The following is a 17,631-nucleotide window of genomic DNA, read 5'->3' as shown; positions in this document are numbered from 1 at the left end:
AAACAGCTTAGGTGCTTTGTCACATAGACCTATTTTGTGCGATACTACAGAGTAATGTGCTTCAGGTATCAGCAGCTGCCTGGAGTTCTGTATATACTAATGTTATTACTAAAAATTTCTGAAACTAAATTGCTATTACTAAAACTTCTGAAGCTGAAGTAAGTGGCAGCAATGGTGTTGCTACCAAACAGTAGCAAACGTATCTTGTGGAGCTGTGCTAACAAAAATGTTAGCAAATACATCTCAATGTAGTCGCAATCTATTTCTTGATGGTCAGGATCAGCACAGAAGCCTTTGAGACTTAGCAAGAACCTTGCAAGTAAAAAGCATTTCAAGATAAAAGTTAATGCTATGTTAATTGGCAAGAGTTTCTAATAAAAATCAATACTGCATTTAGCAAAACATTGTTCACTTACGGATCGCTGAATTGGAAATTGAGAAAATGCAGAAGTGAAAGCTGAAAAGACTGTTTAAGTCCTCAGGGCTCGGAATACTATAGGGTTAATTCAATGTTCACACTTTTGTCATTGGGAGAGGAATCGGCCCCGGTGCTGCAAAACGAATCCTGCTGCAAAACACAATCTGAAAAAGCCTGAACCTGAAAAGATCAGTCTTCCAGCTGGAGTGCAATCAACCTCCAGCTAGCCTCATACAGTTTAGAAGTGACGCTGGTGCCTTTATTTCACAAATACTGCAATACAAAATGGGAAGAAAAATGAGTGTGCCAGCTAAATTAGGAAATGGATCGAGAATGATTAAATGAGAAAGGTGCTTGATACAGCAGACTTTTAAACAAAGATGGAGATGTGAAAAGGAAGCTAAATGAGGACGAGAAAAGGCTGTCTGTTACAGTAGCTCAAGAAGATGTTAGCAAGAGATGCTGGAAAGATGAGATAGATCAGACCAGCAATTTTGGGGAGAAGTTTGAAAGAAACATTTGGTTTTCAGTGCTTTCCCCTACAGATATGTCAATAATGTAGGTGAGTGGGTCACTTCTGTAATGAAGCATTTATACATTCATGTTCTGCATACGATTTAGCTTCCAGCATGATTTAAAAAAAAAAGATCAGGGAGATGTACATAGAGATGCTGGAAAACAGCTTTAAATTCAACTCTTTTTAGTTAGACATGCAATTGTTTCCAGCCTTCAGAGGTTGTTCTTAGTCTCCACAAAATCCTGGACAAATCTCTTTGCTCCTTTCCTCACGCTTCACTGAAGGGCGCAACGACTGGAACTAGCTCGCTGAGATCAGATGCATTGCTAAGGCTGCCCAAAGCGGCAACCAGGTAACCAAGCTGGATCACTGCAACTTCAGAACAGTCAAAATACTATTTCTGATAGAAGAAGAGTGCACAAAGTACCCCGGGTTGTGAAGCGCTTTAAAACGTGGCACTCATCTCGTAGGCGTTGCACAAGCAGCTTCTCCAGCATGTGTGCCACTCTGGATGTGTCGGGGAGCTGTCTGCAGAGGGGAATAAAATGCGGAGGGAGAACCCCGTACCCAGCTACTGGGAATGAGTCTCGGAGAGGACTGGGGGGAAAAGCCGTCTTCCTCCCCGCACGCGTCCTCTGACAATGCCAAAACCTCTCGTAACGACCCTTCTGATCTGGAAAAAATTGTCTCAAAACCCGCAAAATTACTTCTTCAGGCTGCCACCGTCAACCTGGCACAAGACGAGGGGGGCGGACTGCAAAAGGGGCAGGTCGCAGGGCAAGACCGCCTGGTAGGTACCGAGGTACGGAGCGCTTCGGCCGGGGGGCACTCCCGACAGCGGCTGAAGGGAAGCACCGCAGGGCCGGCGGGCGGAGGGGCTGGGCTGGGCTCCGCGGCGGCCCGGCGGGGCGGGCGGGCGGGCGGGTGGGTGGGTGGGGAGGAGGGCGCGGGTGGGGTCTGGCCGTGACTGATGGGCCAGATGCGGTTGAATGTTTTAGAAAAGCGGGGGGCCCTGCCCCGCTGGCGCGGCTTTAGCCACGGGGTTTGGGGCGCGGCTGACGGCCGCCGGGTCCTGCCGCAAGCGCCCGTTCCTCACGCCTCCGCGGCCCCGGGCGCCCATCGCCGGCGAGCGGCGGCAGCCGGCACCGGGAGGGGGCAGCCAGCCGGGGCGCGGACCGCGGCAACCGGCGGAGCGCGTTTCCCTCGCTCGGCAGGCAGAGCCCCGCAGGCGGCGGGCGGGGAGGATCGGCTCGGCTCCGCTCGGCGAGGTGAGGTGAGGGGGAGAGGAGCGGGGGTCAGAGCGGGGCGAGGCCGAGCAGGTCCGGCCGGAGGGGACTTCTCGCCCCAGCCGCCGCGCAGGTTTTGGCCCCGGCGCTGCTCTGCCGGCTGCACCGCCGGCATCGCCGCTCGGCCCCGTCCGGTGGCAGGCAGCGCCCCGGCTCCGTCCTCGGGCGGCGGGAGCGATGGCGACGACCGGCGGGGCGCGGTGTCCCCGCAGCTGACGCCCTGTCCCCTCTCTCCGCGCAGGTCGGCGCTGACGGCGGCGGGCGCCCGGCGGGGGATCGGCCGTGCCGCAGCGCCATGCCCGTCGCCCGACCGTGGCGGCTGCCCGCCCTCCTCCTCCTCCTCCTCCTGCTCCTCAGCTGCCGCGCCGCCGCCGAGGGCGACGGCTCCCTGCGCTCGCCGGGCCCGGGCAGGCAGAGCCCGCCGGCGGCGGCCGACGCCGTCCCCCCGACGGCCGGGACCCCGGCGCTGCGGGGCGCCGAGCCCAACGCCTCCCGCCCGGCCGCGCTGCCCAAGGGCGAGGGCGCGGCTGGCGGGCGGCCGCGCCCGGCCTCGCCCCCCATGTGCACGGGGCAAACGGAGATCAAGGAGACTTTCAAGTACATCAACACGGTGGTGTCCTGCCTCGTCTTCGTCCTGGGCATCATCGGCAACTCCACGCTCCTGCAGATCATCTACAAGAACAAGTGCATGCGGAACGGGCCCAACATCCTCATCGCCAGCCTGGCCCTGGGCGACCTGCTTCACATCATCATCGACATCCCCATCAACGTCTACAAGGTGAGGGGGAGCCGGGGATGGGTCCGGGAGCGGGTGCGGAGATGCGGCGGGCTCTCCTCGGGGCTCCCCGCCGGCCCCCGGCAGATACCCGGCACCTCCGTGGCTGCTGGGGGGAAACGCGCCCCGCTTCTGGCTGGGAGACACCCCCCGGGTGTCATGCTAGACGTCATGCCAAAAACCTGCCGGAAGGTGGTATTCTGGGCAGATGATGTCCGTGTTGTCCCACATGGCACCCCCTCTGTACCCCAGTCCCAACGCTATCAGCGGTCCGGGCTGGGAATGGGGCGGAAGTGTGCGGCTGGAGGTGACCAGGTTCTGAAAGTCACCTGGAAACAGGTGCTGTCCGAGGGGTAAAGGAAATAAATGCAATAGATCAACACGCAATGGGTTCATGGCTTCCCTTCTTTCCCACGAGGAATGGAGGGGGAGGCACAGAAGACCCTCTCCTGTGGGGTGGGTACCACTCGGTCCCTCCTGCACGGCTGGGGCAGGCTTAGTCATATACTTCCCATGGGTCTGTACAGTCGCTGGTGGCATGGGGACTTTTTCAGGAGGAACCAAGCTCATTCAAACTGAGCGATTTGCGTTAATTTTATACATGCAGCAGTTGTGAGGCATGATGCTCTCCTGAGCTGTGAACCCTTTCCCCCGTTGGCCAGTGTTGCAGCATGGGCAGCCGAGAGGGAGTGAGCCACACCTGCTGCTCTTGCACCTTCTTTACTCTGCCCTTTGACGTGATAAGACTTGCCATGGAAGGAGTACAACCTCTGCCTTGTCTGCTCAGCTTGCGCAGTCCGTTTGTCCTTAGGAATTCATTGGGCAGTTGAACCCAGCCTCTAGTTACGATCGGCACTCTTGGGACGGATGCTGGAAATAACAAGGCATCTTCTGCCTTGAGAGTTTACAGTCTGGGTCCCTGAGCACCCATCAGTTACTGCATAAAGTGAACATGAGAGCCTTCATCTGTTCCTTCTCCTCACTTCATATGCATGTTTATAAACTCTGGGGTTTGTTACTTCTAGCTTTGGAAAACCACATTGAAGGGCCAGGTTTTGAATTTAGTCTTCCGTATCCATAGTGATTACTCCCAGAAGCTGCTGAAATGGGAGAATCCTGTATCTTTATCCTTTTAAAGTATTGAAGTATTACAAAGCAGGGAACATCATAACTGTGTTAAATTAATGAGCTGGATAATTTGGATTACATGAGAGTTCTTCGATTTGGAGTTTCAGTATTTTCCATACTATACATTTATCATAGTTCTTGTGAGAGGCGTGTACTCTTCTGCATGAGAGTGGAATTTGTGAAACAAAATAGTTTAAGCTGTTTTGAAAAAACTGTGTTTTTGTAAAAACAGATATTGAACAAAAAGTTTTTTTATCTGTTCTCAGAAAAAATTATGATTAAATCAATAACAGCTGCTCAGTAGAAGACCCTGCAATCTCAGTGACACTGTTTCAAAATTAAATTAATGATAACACGCAATAATATACCTCAGTCCTTATCTTGACTGAGTGTCATCAAATATATCATTACGAGTAGGTTGGAGCGGGAGGAATAAAAGGTCAGATTGCAAACCGATAAATATTATACCAGCTGCAAGTCCAGGATTTTTATTGTGCTATTGATAATGCTAGGAGCTAAGCAATAGCTCTCAGGTGCTAAATCTCCCATGCTGCTACTCATCTTAATGAAGAGCCCATAATAAATTTATATTATCCCTTGCAATAGTGAGTGAAATATTTGCTGTTTTAAAACAGGATTTTTGAATAAATGTGAGTTAAAAAAACCCAAACAAACAAACCTTAGACATTGTGTTTATTTAATCAAAATTAAGAGTTTGAGTGAGGTTTGAGTTGATGATAACTTTTCATCAACTCTACATCCCATTTAATTCCACCCGCAGAGCAACGTTATGAGGGAGAATACGGTCATGCAATCAAAAGCCGGCTATAATCCCCCAGCAGTACGGGAAAAACAAAGGCTAACAAAGGCTTGGTTTGTAAATCAAGTATACTTAACAGTTGTAACTTGCAATTTGAAACAATTTTAAACTGGATGAAACAGATCTTCAGAATTGCTACCAGATCCTCAGTTAGACAGCTGTGTGAAAAAGAATGTGAAAGAATTTCTCTTGTTAATAAAATGCCAGCAGTTTACTCAACAACACTTGCAGTAGAAAGTGTGAAAGTGTCTGTGAATGCTTTCCAGACAGACCCATAAAAGAGTCCTCAGAATTCGCACTAAGATCAGCATTTTATTAGGTATTAAAAGTAATAACTGCAAAAGATGTCCCCTGTGACTATTTAAGTGAAGTGAATATGTAAGTAGCTGAAAAAATACGCAAATGAAAACTTAAATCTCTTAAATTGAGGGTATCTAAAGAAAAGCAGGTGTTATCTAGATTGTGAAGCAAATGCAGTCCAGTGTGTAAGATGCTAATTAGTCCATTGCACTTGATAAATTTGAATATCGATCAATATGTTCAGTAGGAAATGCGAAGTATTGGAATCTGTCACACAGTCAGGAAACTGAGTATGAAATGAGGGCTTGAGGGGCATTCAGTTCCAGCAAGCAGAACCTGGAAGACCTTTTTGGTGTTCAGGGTCCTGGTAAACAATCTGGCTTTGACCGTACCCCGAGAACTGCAGAATGGGAAGTAGAGAAAAGTCTGAGACATCATTCTGCAGGACGTAATGTGGCAGTGTAGATACGTTGCAAAATTGCTACTAATTGGATGTGAGGGTGGTCCTATGCCTGGTCAACTGCTTCACTAAACAGACTAAGTAAGCATGTGTTTGTTAATTTGAGGCTGCAAACAGCAATTAAAGGTGTGAACATAAGGAGCAGGATAGAGTAGGTGGTCAGTGAGCTTTTTATGTCCTTCTCTGCACTTAATCTTTGGAAGACAAGACAGTGGCAGCTTGTACACCTGGCAATACAGGTCTGCAGTTCTGAAAGGCTTATGCTCAGTTCCGCAAATCAATCAAGTTAGTAACTCCCACGTGTAAGACACCAAAACAACATCAGGATTGGAAATTCCAAACTTACATTAGCTCTGCCTCTCATGCATATATGTGTAATGAGATAGGAACATAGACTTAAAAAAGCTGTAATCAAATAATATAATAACATGCTTTCTCTTCTTATATATAGACAACATCTCTCTTTCTCATTTTGTAATATTTATTCTCTTAAATTAAATCCAATTTATTGTCATGTTCCAATGGATTTTTAACAAGGGGAACAACCTATCCTCTACACACTCTTGTGTGGCTTTCTTAACTCTGACTATCGGTTTGCTATGACACAAATGACTGAGGAAGAATATCTACCTGGAAATACTGTCACAAGTTCCTTTATCTCAGAGCACAATGGAAGAGCAGAGAAAAAAATTTCCAGGGAAGGAACAAAAACTGGTCTTTATCCAAGCCAATGATCAAAGGCCAAAGTCAGCTTTGTTGGCAATGATTGTTTTTCAGTAGTATATTGTAGGGATTATGTAAAAATATAGTTAACATTATATAGCATTATCAAGCGCTGGAAGTATAAGAAAGACCAGATTAGGGACTGCATATCCCATGCAGACGCAAACTGGCCCCTTTGTTAATCCAGTTGTGCTGTTAAAAAAGGCAGGATTTCCATGCAGATGTCTTGCTGATGACCTTGTAATGCAAGTACCTATAGGACATGCATCATGATAAAGCCAATCTTTTCCTAACTTTCCAAAAAAGTCAAGGTGCTTGTCTTTAGAAAATATTATTACTATTCCATATTACAACTCCTGGCCACTGGTCCTTCTGATGATAAAGATAACAGCCATTTTATTGGGAGAAATGCATTATTTCCTTTCTTTCAACATCCGAACCACTTACCTGAGGTCTTGCAAAGTTCATCTCAGAACTTCTTACACAAAATTTATTGATCTCTGACCATATTAAGCTAGAAGTCTATTTTGCTTAGGAACCCTTTATGGTCAACAAATGCAGCTTATAGGCACTTAAGAAAGCTCTGAATTGTCCAGTGGAGCAACCTGTCTAGACTCTACAGGCAATGGGAGGTAACTTTGTTCTGTAGTTAGATGGGAACAATCTACTCTGAAGTCCAATATTTGGGGTAGTGGAAATGTCTGTATGTCATTAAAAGTACACATACATAGTTTTCATGATGGATCTCCAAACTGAAATACGTTAGATGATGTCAGTATAGATTTGTAAATTTAGAGTAGTTTTTTCATTATGTATACATTTGTTATACATACATTCACTTAAAAGATGCATATGACAAATTTCAAAACAACTTTTGATCTTATTTGGTTTTCTGCTTCTACCCTGTGTTTATGCTTCCCGATCCGACAGCAGCGTGGCTTTCTTAATGGTTACTTTTGACACAGTCCTTTCACTGGGATTGTGAAATTGCAGAAATTTTTTACTTTGACAACACATTATGAGGTTTCTGTCATTTTCGAGATGTCTGTATGATATTACTTAATCTTAATTAAGTATTTTTTTTAAAAATGAAGTTTCTAAGCAGAAGTTACCAGTAAAGACACAGGAAAAGAAACTAATTGCATGGCTCATATTAAGATTTACACTGTTTATTGGATAGATCAGTAAAACATTCTTAGCTTAACTAGGAAGTGGGAAATACATTTTCTTGTCTAGAGGGAAGGTCCCCACCCTGACATCATAATTATTGTTAAATATTAATGAGTTTTGTAATGTTGTCTGACTTATCCCTGACCATAAGCTTAATTTCCTGGGCAAATTTCCTGTTTTGAAAAATGCTTGCTCCTATGAAATACTGAAAAAATACTTTACCTGCATGACCTCCCTGTCTCAAAAGTATCAGGTGAAAATCTGCCAGTCATTTCACAGACGTATTGAAAAAATGTTGCTTGTGAATTAGGTGTACAGTTGCATGTCTGATTTCCCGTGTAACTCTGCAATTCATAAGGATGCAAATCGAGTCCTGTTGTCCTGTGAACTAGACTTGCTGTGAATGCACAGCTAGGAGGAAGTGCGAATTCCTGCTCTGCGTTTCCGTGTGCATTCATTGCTCGGGACTAGGACACTGACGTAAATAAGTGCGCGCCTTGCTACTTCTTCATGCCCAATTGCAGAAAGTCAACAGTAGTGAGTTGGAGATGTGGCATCAGACTTCTGGCTGGCGGCCACAGCAGCCGAGCCATCGAGAGCAGCGTATCAGACTCGCATGCTGGCATATTCCAGCAGCAGATTATGAACATCTTTCTGTTCCTACACAACCAAGAGGAAGCAGGGCAGGAATTGGAATTCACAGATGTGTCTCTGAGTCACAACATCTCTTGGGGCTACTTTCATAACCATGCAGCTTTCACATCAGTTTAGGCTCAGATCTGTGCCTGGTCTGAACTCAGAAAGAGTTGGCTAAGAGTGCATCAGATGTATTGGTTCTTTTAAGTATGATTTATTTAGCTTCATTCTGTACTGTGATCCCTTTACTTTCGTTCTATTTCATTTCATCTTCAACACATTTCTGTGGCTTAGCAGTTAAAACTTTGCCCATGTAAAATAAGTGACTATAAAACATTTGAAAAAGTCCCTCGGAATACAGCCGGTGGTAGACTTCTTTTGGCATTTTACTGCTGAAAACACAACATTATTTTTCTCTTTGCCGCCACTTGGCAGTATCTCATGAGTCTTAAGTCATTTATCATTTGTAAAATGGCACTCTTTGTACATATACCCTATTATGAATCATAAGAAAATAGTTTTACCATTACAAAATTGCATTAGACTACATCTATACTTTACAAAAAATAATCATTGCTCTTGTCCACAAATATGATGCTCCTGAATGCTTTACAGTGGATTTTCACTATACTTTAAGGCAGTGTTTTGAGGAGATGGCAATACAGAGGACAAACAGAAACAACAAGGCAGCATAGTTCAGCAATTAAAACATTCTACTTTTTTCCTTTTTATTTTTGTAATCTTTTCAAGCTTTTGCTGCAGAGCATATCGTTAACCACTTGCAATACCATGATAGAGAAACTTATGACTCATGCATTAAAATGCTCAAATTTCACAGTACATCAGCTGCAAGAGGTAAAGGACATGTTTTTCCAGTGCAGTGCAGACAGCTGTGTGTCCATTCTGCCCTGATTTAAGCTGGCTGAATGCAAGTAATATTTTGATACTGTGCTAAATCCAAGCTAATGCACCCGTTCTCTCCGTAGACCGCATTCACTTGTGTGCAGCCCCATTATAATCCAGCCATATGGCTCCCAAACTGGAGCTGGCTCAAATCCAGTCAGCTTGGAGCACAGGTGTGACTGTCTGCACCTGAGAGATAAGCATTAGTTCAGGGAAATCTCTGATGTGTGGCTGAGCAGTTGTGATTTTAGGGAAGAGAGACAGGGAGTGTCTTGCACATACACCAGTTAGTTGTAGCTAAAAGTCTTCAACAGAATCTTCCAACAGAAATTTGATCAAAGTTCTGAATTTAAGTTCAATGAAGAACAAAATATTTTAGTTTTGAAGTGCTTTTTTAATGAGTCATCTCTGGTTTAATATATACACGTGTACAACATACAATAGATACTATAAACATGTATACAATGTACTTGCTACCCAGTCCTTGATTTCTATAGGAACTAGTGTGGTAGGCTGGAGGTTCACTGCCTGATTGATATAAATTAAATTAGTCCAGGTGTCACTTGATTCTGTAGAGTGTACATTTAGAACACCTGTAATTATTCACATTGCAATTTTAATAGGAGTTTGTTACTATCAACCCCTTACAGCAATTCAAAAGAAGTCTCAGGGAGAGGCTTTACTGAAAATATTTTAATTACAGACTGAGATACTTTCCCACATCATGTAAGTAAAATATACTGTATGGTTATTACAGCCTCATCCCTACTTCCTCTGCTTTATTACTTTGCATAAAATTATCAGGAAACATAAATCCTTATAATTTCTTTTTCTGCTTCATTTCTGCAGAAGCACGATACTCTTTGTCTTACTTAAGTAGATCATTTAAGAAATAGATCAAAGCTGGGCTATGTTACAGTTTTCCTACTGCTTTTCTTTCAAAGATCCCATTTCAGCATAGGAGTAAAGCAGATTTCTGAAGGTATTCTGGTACCTGAAAATACTGGTGGGCCCTGCATAGGGATTTCCAAAAGCACGTCGCCATGAAATGTACTTAACTTCCTTTGCGTTAAAATAAAGTGATGCTTAAATTATATCAGGGCTTTTCAGAAACTGTCTTGGACCATGTACTGTTTATTGGTAGCTGCACATGTATGTGTGCTTAAAGGCCTCTGCTGAACCAAACCAATGTGAGCAGGCAACTCTGGGGCTATCTGCAATCATTTTGGTCCCCAGCAGAACCTATACAATATGATGATCTATTTCTTCTTTTCCTACATCCCTGTTAAATAAGATGTCTGAGGAGACCTGAGCTCAGTGAAAGATTTTGCAATCTCTTTTGGGCAGTTATTGTTCTTCTTTCCTCTCCTTTTCCATTTTGTAGCCCTCTATCTGCAACAGAATCAAAAGGCCTTATTTGAAGAAAGTTATGAAAGAGATGGACTTACATAATGTAACTAATTACAGAAACTCAGAAAGTTTACTTTTGCATATAATGATTGTGAGTGTTTCTTGGCATAACCTCGGTTCTGGAGACTCTGGTTTTTATGAGGAACTGGAAGATTTCGCTGCTGCTGTGGTGTATCTAAGCCATTAGAGTAACTCACGTCAGAGTACAAAGATTAAATGTTTCTAAACTGAAGCTACAGGCGAACAGTTCATAGTGTCAGCTGTGAGGAAGGTGCTCTCTGTGTCCAGTAAGTCTTGTCCCCTAAATCAGCTAAAATGTACAGCTGGGGATGTGACAGAAGATTTCCAGTAAAGTGTATGACCCAAGTGCAATTGAACCAACCTAAAATTCATTGTGCTGTTTTCTTTATTCCGTAGCACTTGGAGGTATGCCGAACGTGCAGATAGTCCTTTCGGTATTGTAATATAGAATCATTGGAAAACTGGTCAATAAAGATCTTCAGTGTGGGATTTATCTGATCTGTCTTTACCTGCTGCGAACCATTTAGTTCAAACTAGCTGTTTAGGCTTCCTGAGTGTCCAGTGGATCTCTCCTTTCGTTATCAGATGGTCAGCTAAAAACTGTGGGATAAATTGCTCTCCAGTGTTGCCTGACTTCTCAGCTGAGGGAGCCTAGACATCAAGCTTCAAATAACCCCCACCCTAGATGTGCAGTTGTTGGCTTTGTCCCTGTTCTGATCAGCCTCAAGTAATTTTCTGTGTTTCTAGTAAATAGCGAGTTACTTGAAACATATAAGAAAAGCAATGAACACTCAAGACATAAAGCCAATACAAAGACAAGGGAAATCCTCACCTGCTCAGTCATTTTTCACCATAAACACTGGGGAGGTGAAGTTAGAAGCAAAATAAGTGGAGTTTGCAGGGCTTGAGAAGTCAGGACTAAGCCTTTGTGCATATCCTTGCCCAGCCAGGGAGTGACTGTGAAGCTCCTGCCTAGTTTTTAGGACACACACCTTGCAGACTCCCTTGTGGAAAGGTTCTTCTTGACTAAGTTTTACATGGTGGAAGAGAAAAACAATCAAGACAAAAGTCCATGTTGCAGGTTTGGGAATTATGTTTTAAAAATGGTTCATTTCTAATTGTTGTTTTCTTTTCACAGCTGCTTGCAGAGGACTGGCCCTTCGGTGTTGAAATGTGCAAATTAGTACCCTTCATTCAAAAGGCGTCAGTGGGCATCACAGTGTTGAGTTTGTGTGCCCTCAGTATAGATAGGTGAGACCCATTTTTTCATCAAACTCTACAATTTCTTTTCAATATGGGCTCTGGCTCAAATTTGCCTTTCCACTCAGCTGATATAATACTAATAAGCTGAGTTTAAGCCAGTTAAACTAGGTGGGTTTTCTTATATTTTTAGTTTGCAAATGTGTGCTGTTGCTTCAGGTACCGGGCAGTTGCTTCTTGGAGTCGCATTAAAGGAATTGGAGTGCCGAAGTGGACTGCTGTTGAAATTGTACTGATCTGGGTTATATCAGTGGTATTGGCTGTTCCAGAAGCTATTGCATTTGACATGATTACGATGGAGTACAGAGGAAAGGATCTCAGAATCTGCCTGCTTCACCCCACACAGAAAACATCCTTTATGATGGTAAGACACTGACATTTATAAAATCACAGCTCTCCGGAACAGTTCATTGTATCTTCTCAGTGTTGTGTGGATTGTAATGTGCACAAGTGTATGTGAAATGTAGGTGAATATAATGTTCAAATGAAATGCTGGCAAATTTCTGAAGTATATTGGTTAAAAGAAGAGCATCATGAAACTTTTGTCTTTTTGTGGGCTTTGGGCATATTACTGTCTTGTCCTGTTTTCTCATCTGTAATGTACACCTTATAGAGGTGCTTTTCAGGACAGACTGACCAATTAGTCATAGCATACTTTCCAAAATGTTCAACGTTCAACTCCTAACAATGTTTTTGCTTTTGTTTTCCTTCTAGTTTTACAAGCAAGCTAAAGACTGGTGGCTGTTTAGCTTTTACTTCTGTTTGCCACTGGCTATCACAGCATTTTTCTATACTCTCATGACCTGTGAGATGTTACGAAAGAAAAGTGGGATGCAGATTGCTTTAAATGACCACTTAAAACAGGTAAAAATCTATCCCTGACAACTCTGCTCACTGTAGAGAGGGTGACAATAATACCTTTACTGACTTTACTGATACATCATTATTCCATTCTTGTATGACAACTTCAAGATTACTACTAAGGAGAAGTTTCCTAACAGTGGTGCTACTGAACTCATATATATGTGTATATATCAGAGCCCTCAGAAACCCAAGATTTTAACTGACAATCACAAAACTGTTTTTTTCTTGTTTGGTGTTAATCCTTCAAGTTTTATAGTTTTTATTTCTTCTTTACAATCATGAGAGATGGATATTTTGTAATGAAAACTGAGGTCGTGCTGTAATCTAAAAGCTGGTGCTGTAAAATTATTAATTATTTTGAATCAATTTCATGCAGAACTGTAGTGAGGTTAGCAGTATATGTTAGCAGAACAAAACACATTCCAAAATACATTCCAAGTTAGTAGTGCACCAGCCACAAACATCATACGTCATTAGAATTAAACTACATTTGCACTATAAAGTATATTTGTGCTCCTTTCCTCTTACCTCGATAAAGCTGTAATTGAAATCTCGGGGCGTTTAAAATCAGACCTGAGATCAAAGCACAAGAAAATGCAATTGAAAACAAGCTGGTATTTGAAAGTGATTGGACAGACGAATATCATAGAAACATAGAATAGTTTGGGTTGGAAGGGACCTTTAAAGGTCATCTAGTCCAACCCCCCTGCAATGAGCAGGGACATCTTCAAGTAGATCAGGTGGCTCAGAGCCCCATCCAACCTGACCTTGAATGTTTCCAGGGATGGGGCATCTACTGCCTCTGTGGGCAACCTGTTCCAGTGTCTCACCACCCTCATTGTAAAAAATTTCTTCCTTATATCTAGTCCAAATCTACCCTCTTTCAGTTTAAAATCATTACCCCTTGTCCTGTTGCTAGAGGCCCTGCTAAAAAGTTTGTCCCCATCTTTCTTATAGGCCCCCCTTTAAGTACTGAAAGGCTGCGATAAAGTCTCCCCAGAGCCTTCTCTTCTCCAGACTGAACAACCCCAACTTTCTCAGCCTTTCTTCATGGGAGAGGTGTTCCATCCCTCTGATCATTTTTGTGGCCCTCCTCTGGACCCACTCCAACAGGTCCATGTCTTTCCTGTGCTGGGGGTTCCAGAGCGGGACGCAGTACTCCAGGTGGGGTCTCACCAGAGCAGAGTAGAGGGGCAGAATCACCTCCCTTGACCTGCTGGCCACGCTTCTTTTGATGCAGCCCAGGATACGATTTGGCCTTCTGGGCTGCGAGCACACATTGCTGGCTCATGTCCAGCTTTTCATCCACAAATATGTTCTTCATTTTAATTTAAATGACTGTTTTCATGTCCTTGATTTTTCATATTATTACTCATACTTTATAAAATTAGAGATACAGAGAATCAGTGCAAGACATCTAAAACAATAGAAAAGATTAAGTAAATATTCCAAGCAAATAAGGTATTCTGATGTTCTCCTAACTCCTATTTTGGTAGCGGTTTTATTTTGTTTATTAAACATTTGGATATTAGAAGACAACAACAATCAAGAGAGAGACAGAAACTATAACACTGTTCTGTCCAATTTTTTTTTCAGAGACGTGAGGTGGCCAAAACTGTGTTCTGTCTGGTACTTGTTTTTGCCTTGTGTTGGCTCCCACTTCACTTAAGCAGAATATTGAAGCTCACTATTTATGATCAGAAGGACCCCAACAGATGTGAACTTTTAAGGTGAGACTGTAAAAATAAAATACCTGTGTGCTGCTGACATTCTCCATGAGCGTAGCTGGATTTCCTAATGAACTAGCTTATTTTGTGTGTCTGAAGTTCTCCCTGCTCCTTCATCCAGGACACTCTGGTTTCACTCCAGTAGCAGTCAGGAAATAATGAGGAATCCCATGAACACAGGGCTTCTGTCCTGTTTGCCTGTCTTCTCCTGATCCCTTTTGGGACTGTCCTGCTGTCTTGTGGCATTATGTGGGTGGAGGGGAGATTTCTGTCCCTGTTTTCCCTTTCAACAGAACAGCTAGGATTAAATCTGTGAGGAAAACCTCGTGAATGTTTCCTCCCACAAGTTAAGGTGGTTGGATCTTCTGATATTACTTCTGTGAGAATGGTCTACTGATTCAAACTTTATTACTGAGCACAATTGTTACCTCCATGAGTTAATCCTGTTGATATAAGCCCCCTTATTATTACGTTTAATAGTTAAGTCTTGGTAGAGTGAAGCTGAGTCCAATTTTCCTAGTTGTACACCTCTACTAAGCCTTTACAACGAAAATGGGAAGTGTCTCACTTACTTTAATTTCCACACAGCTTTTTTCTTGTGATGGACTACATTGGTATTAACATGGCTTCACTGAATTCCTGCATCAATCCGATAGCTCTGTATTTGGTGAGCAAAAGATTCCAAAACTGCTTTAAGGTAAGAGGCTGCTGGGAGCTGCTCCTCTGGTTAAAAGATGATGTCAGCAGTAAAATTCATTCCATAACGTTTTAAATCGTCATTACATTTTATTTTAAATTTTAACTGGGTTATGGTAGGTGTTCTCTCCCTCTCCTGCTGAAGCTACATAGAAAGGAATTAGGGATTCACAGGGACAAAAAGAGAAAGCAAAAGAGAGAAGCGTACAATAAACCCTGTCGGCACCATGCTAATCAGTGCTGCATCACTTCCCGGCTGGAGCTGGCACCCGGCCACTTCGAGAGCACTGACAAAGCAGACTCAGACCGCGCTGCAGAGATTCACGTAGCCATATCCTCTGCAACCCAACGGGGAGGGCGCTGACCGCGCGTTCCCCCCATCCTGACCGAGCCCTTAAATCAGTAGGCAGTTATGTAAGGCCGAGGGTGCAAGTATCCACTCGTCCCTTTCCAATGCCAACATTTTTATGAGACAGAGCTGTTCGTAGTTTTGCCTTGGTTTGAGTGAATAGTCCTGGGCACTAATTCTCCATGCAGGATTTGAGGCTCTGGATCGCATGTGGATTGCAGCCCATCAGTCCTTCAACCTTCATGTCTGCTCGGAGAAATGCCCGGATTTGGTCCTTAGAGCTTTTTTTGTGGTCCCTTATTGTCTTCAGACACTGTATCAGGGTTCTTACATTGCCTACCGCAAATTCTTAGATTTTTTTTTGGTTGCCAAGCATTTAACCATTGGCCACTGCTAGGCTTATTCCCTGGCTGTGTAAATTCCTTACTAGATATGTCTTTCTATCAGAAGCCAGTCAGCTCTACATCTAGTATTGTTGGGGTATTTCCCTCATAATGCGACAGCACATGTTGCAGATGCTTTAGTGTTGGTCTCGCCTTCCCTGTTTTCATTACCGGCTCCCTGAAAGAGTCGCTGGAGCTGAGAGCACCTAAGAGATCTGTAGCATCCTGAGTGTGGTAACAAGTAGGTGTGCAGGATCCCAGTTGGACTTCCAGCACCCAAAGGCCAGTCAGTAGCATCAGCAAAAGGTCTGCAGTACATCTTGTAAATGTTTGAACTGTATGTAGGTTTTCACCATTCTCCTACTTGGTTCTCTTTTTTCCCCTCAAAAAACCCAACTAAATAGCAGCATCTTGCTTAGAAAATATAGATCACTGTCCATACATTTTTTGCCAAGAAAGATTACCAGACAAAGGACAACAAGGACACCAATTTTATTTTCAGATGCATTTAGAATTGCAGACCAGACTTGAAGCGGTATGTGTGTGGCCGTTATTATATGTAACTCATTATTATATGTAACTCAGTATAACTCTTCCTGCCCTCGAGCGCTCAGGTTGGTTGCTAATGGAGCATCCCAGAAGTTAGTGGCCATTTGAGCAATGCAGAGTTTAACCTTTTTCCTTTGCTTACGCTGTAATGCCAAAATGGCGGCTTGCACACTTGGCATTTCTTACTGTACCACTGAATAAGGGCAGTGTTCAGTGCGTTTTGCCACATCAGTAAAATGTTTATTCCTTTTATTTTAACAGTCATGCCTGTGTTGCTGGTGCCAATCCAAAGATCTGTTGTCCCTGGAGGAAAGGCAGTCCTGTTTAAAGTTCAAAGCTAATGATCACGGATATGATAATTTCCGCTCCAGTAACAAGTACAGCTCTTCATAAAAAAGCATAAGAGGTATATTCTCTTACATTAATACTGGTGCCTTTTTAAGTAAAAGCGGCAATTACTTTTAACGAGATGGTAATGTTTAGAAAAATCTAGTTTTGTGTTTGCACAAAAAAAGAACATAAAAAAAAATAATTGCCCCAAAACTGTGTCACATTGAAAATCATGGACGTTTATAAAATCGTCATTTATGGAACATGAAGAAAAGCATAGAAAGAACAAGTCATTGTTAGCACTTGAATACTTCTGAATCAGCACTTCCAAATGATCCCCACTTCCTGTACATTAAACGATCATTTGTATTCTCTGTAACAGTTGTAGGAACTGAAGTCACAGTAATTACTAAGCAGTATAATATAACGTTAATTGGATCAAAGCCATTATTATATATAACTCAATATATTATCTTTTATAAAGCAGATTAACCACCATCACTATTGTGTTTTTTTTTAAATAAAACATGAAATATTTTGTACTAGAAGTTTAAATGTAAAAAAGTAGCATCTTTATCAGGGGTATTATAGAGGTAGCTAATGAAAATATTAAAGGATGCAGTCAAGTCAAAAGTGCATTTCACTCTGATGATTGTTTTTACCTATTATTGTTAGAAGGAACCTCCCAAGGCCTCTATAAATACCATTTTGTAACCACTTTGTGTTCAGTGCATTTGGGTATGGTCCATTTCACTGTTTCCACATTATTCGTGTTTAATGACAGCGGAGGAGAGAAAAACACACCAAAAGCAAAAATTAATACTACTAGAACCATACAAATGATGGCTAGTATTGGAAACCAGCTATTTTTAACTGAAAAAAATTTGATTCTACCCCATGTAAACA

General features: G+C 42.9%; 1 protein-coding gene across 1 annotated transcript; it reads left to right on the top strand.

Annotated features, from left to right (window-relative positions):
* Positions 1 to 2,516: 2,516 nt before the first annotated feature.
* EDNRB (endothelin receptor type B) lies at positions 2,517 to 17,347 on the top strand. Its single transcript, XM_050896760.1, has 7 exons — positions 2,517 to 2,999; positions 11,706 to 11,818; positions 11,987 to 12,191; positions 12,542 to 12,691; positions 14,288 to 14,421; positions 15,007 to 15,115; positions 16,657 to 17,347. The coding sequence occupies exons 1-7, from the start codon at positions 2,517 to 2,519 to the stop codon at positions 16,786 to 16,788; spliced, it is 1,326 nt and encodes a 441-aa protein (XP_050752717.1). The 3' UTR covers positions 16,789 to 17,347.
* The last annotated feature ends 284 nt before the right edge of the window (positions 17,348 to 17,631 follow it).

The sequence above is a fragment of the Gymnogyps californianus genome, chromosome 1 (assembly GCF_018139145.2).
Source record: "Gymnogyps californianus isolate 813 chromosome 1, ASM1813914v2, whole genome shotgun sequence".
Taxonomy (NCBI): domain Eukaryota; kingdom Metazoa; phylum Chordata; class Aves; order Accipitriformes; family Cathartidae; genus Gymnogyps; species Gymnogyps californianus.
The sequence above is the reverse complement of the archived record's forward strand: the minus strand, read 5'-3'. Positions and strand labels throughout refer to the sequence as shown.

What these genes read in the sequence shown, in the direction of transcription:
- EDNRB (XM_050896760.1), top strand. Translation starts at nt 2,517, where the DNA reads ATGCCCGTCGCCCGACCGTGGCGGCTGCCCGCCCTCCTCCTCCTCCTC. An exon ending in TCCCCATCAACGTCTACAAG is followed by an intron (nt 3,000 to 11,705) that starts GTGAGGGGGAGC and finishes TTCTTTTCACAG; the next exon opens with CTGCTTGCAGAGGACTGGCC. An exon ending in AGAAAACATCCTTTATGATG is followed by an intron (nt 12,192 to 12,541) that starts GTAAGACACTGA and finishes TTTTCCTTCTAG; the next exon opens with TTTTACAAGCAAGCTAAAGA.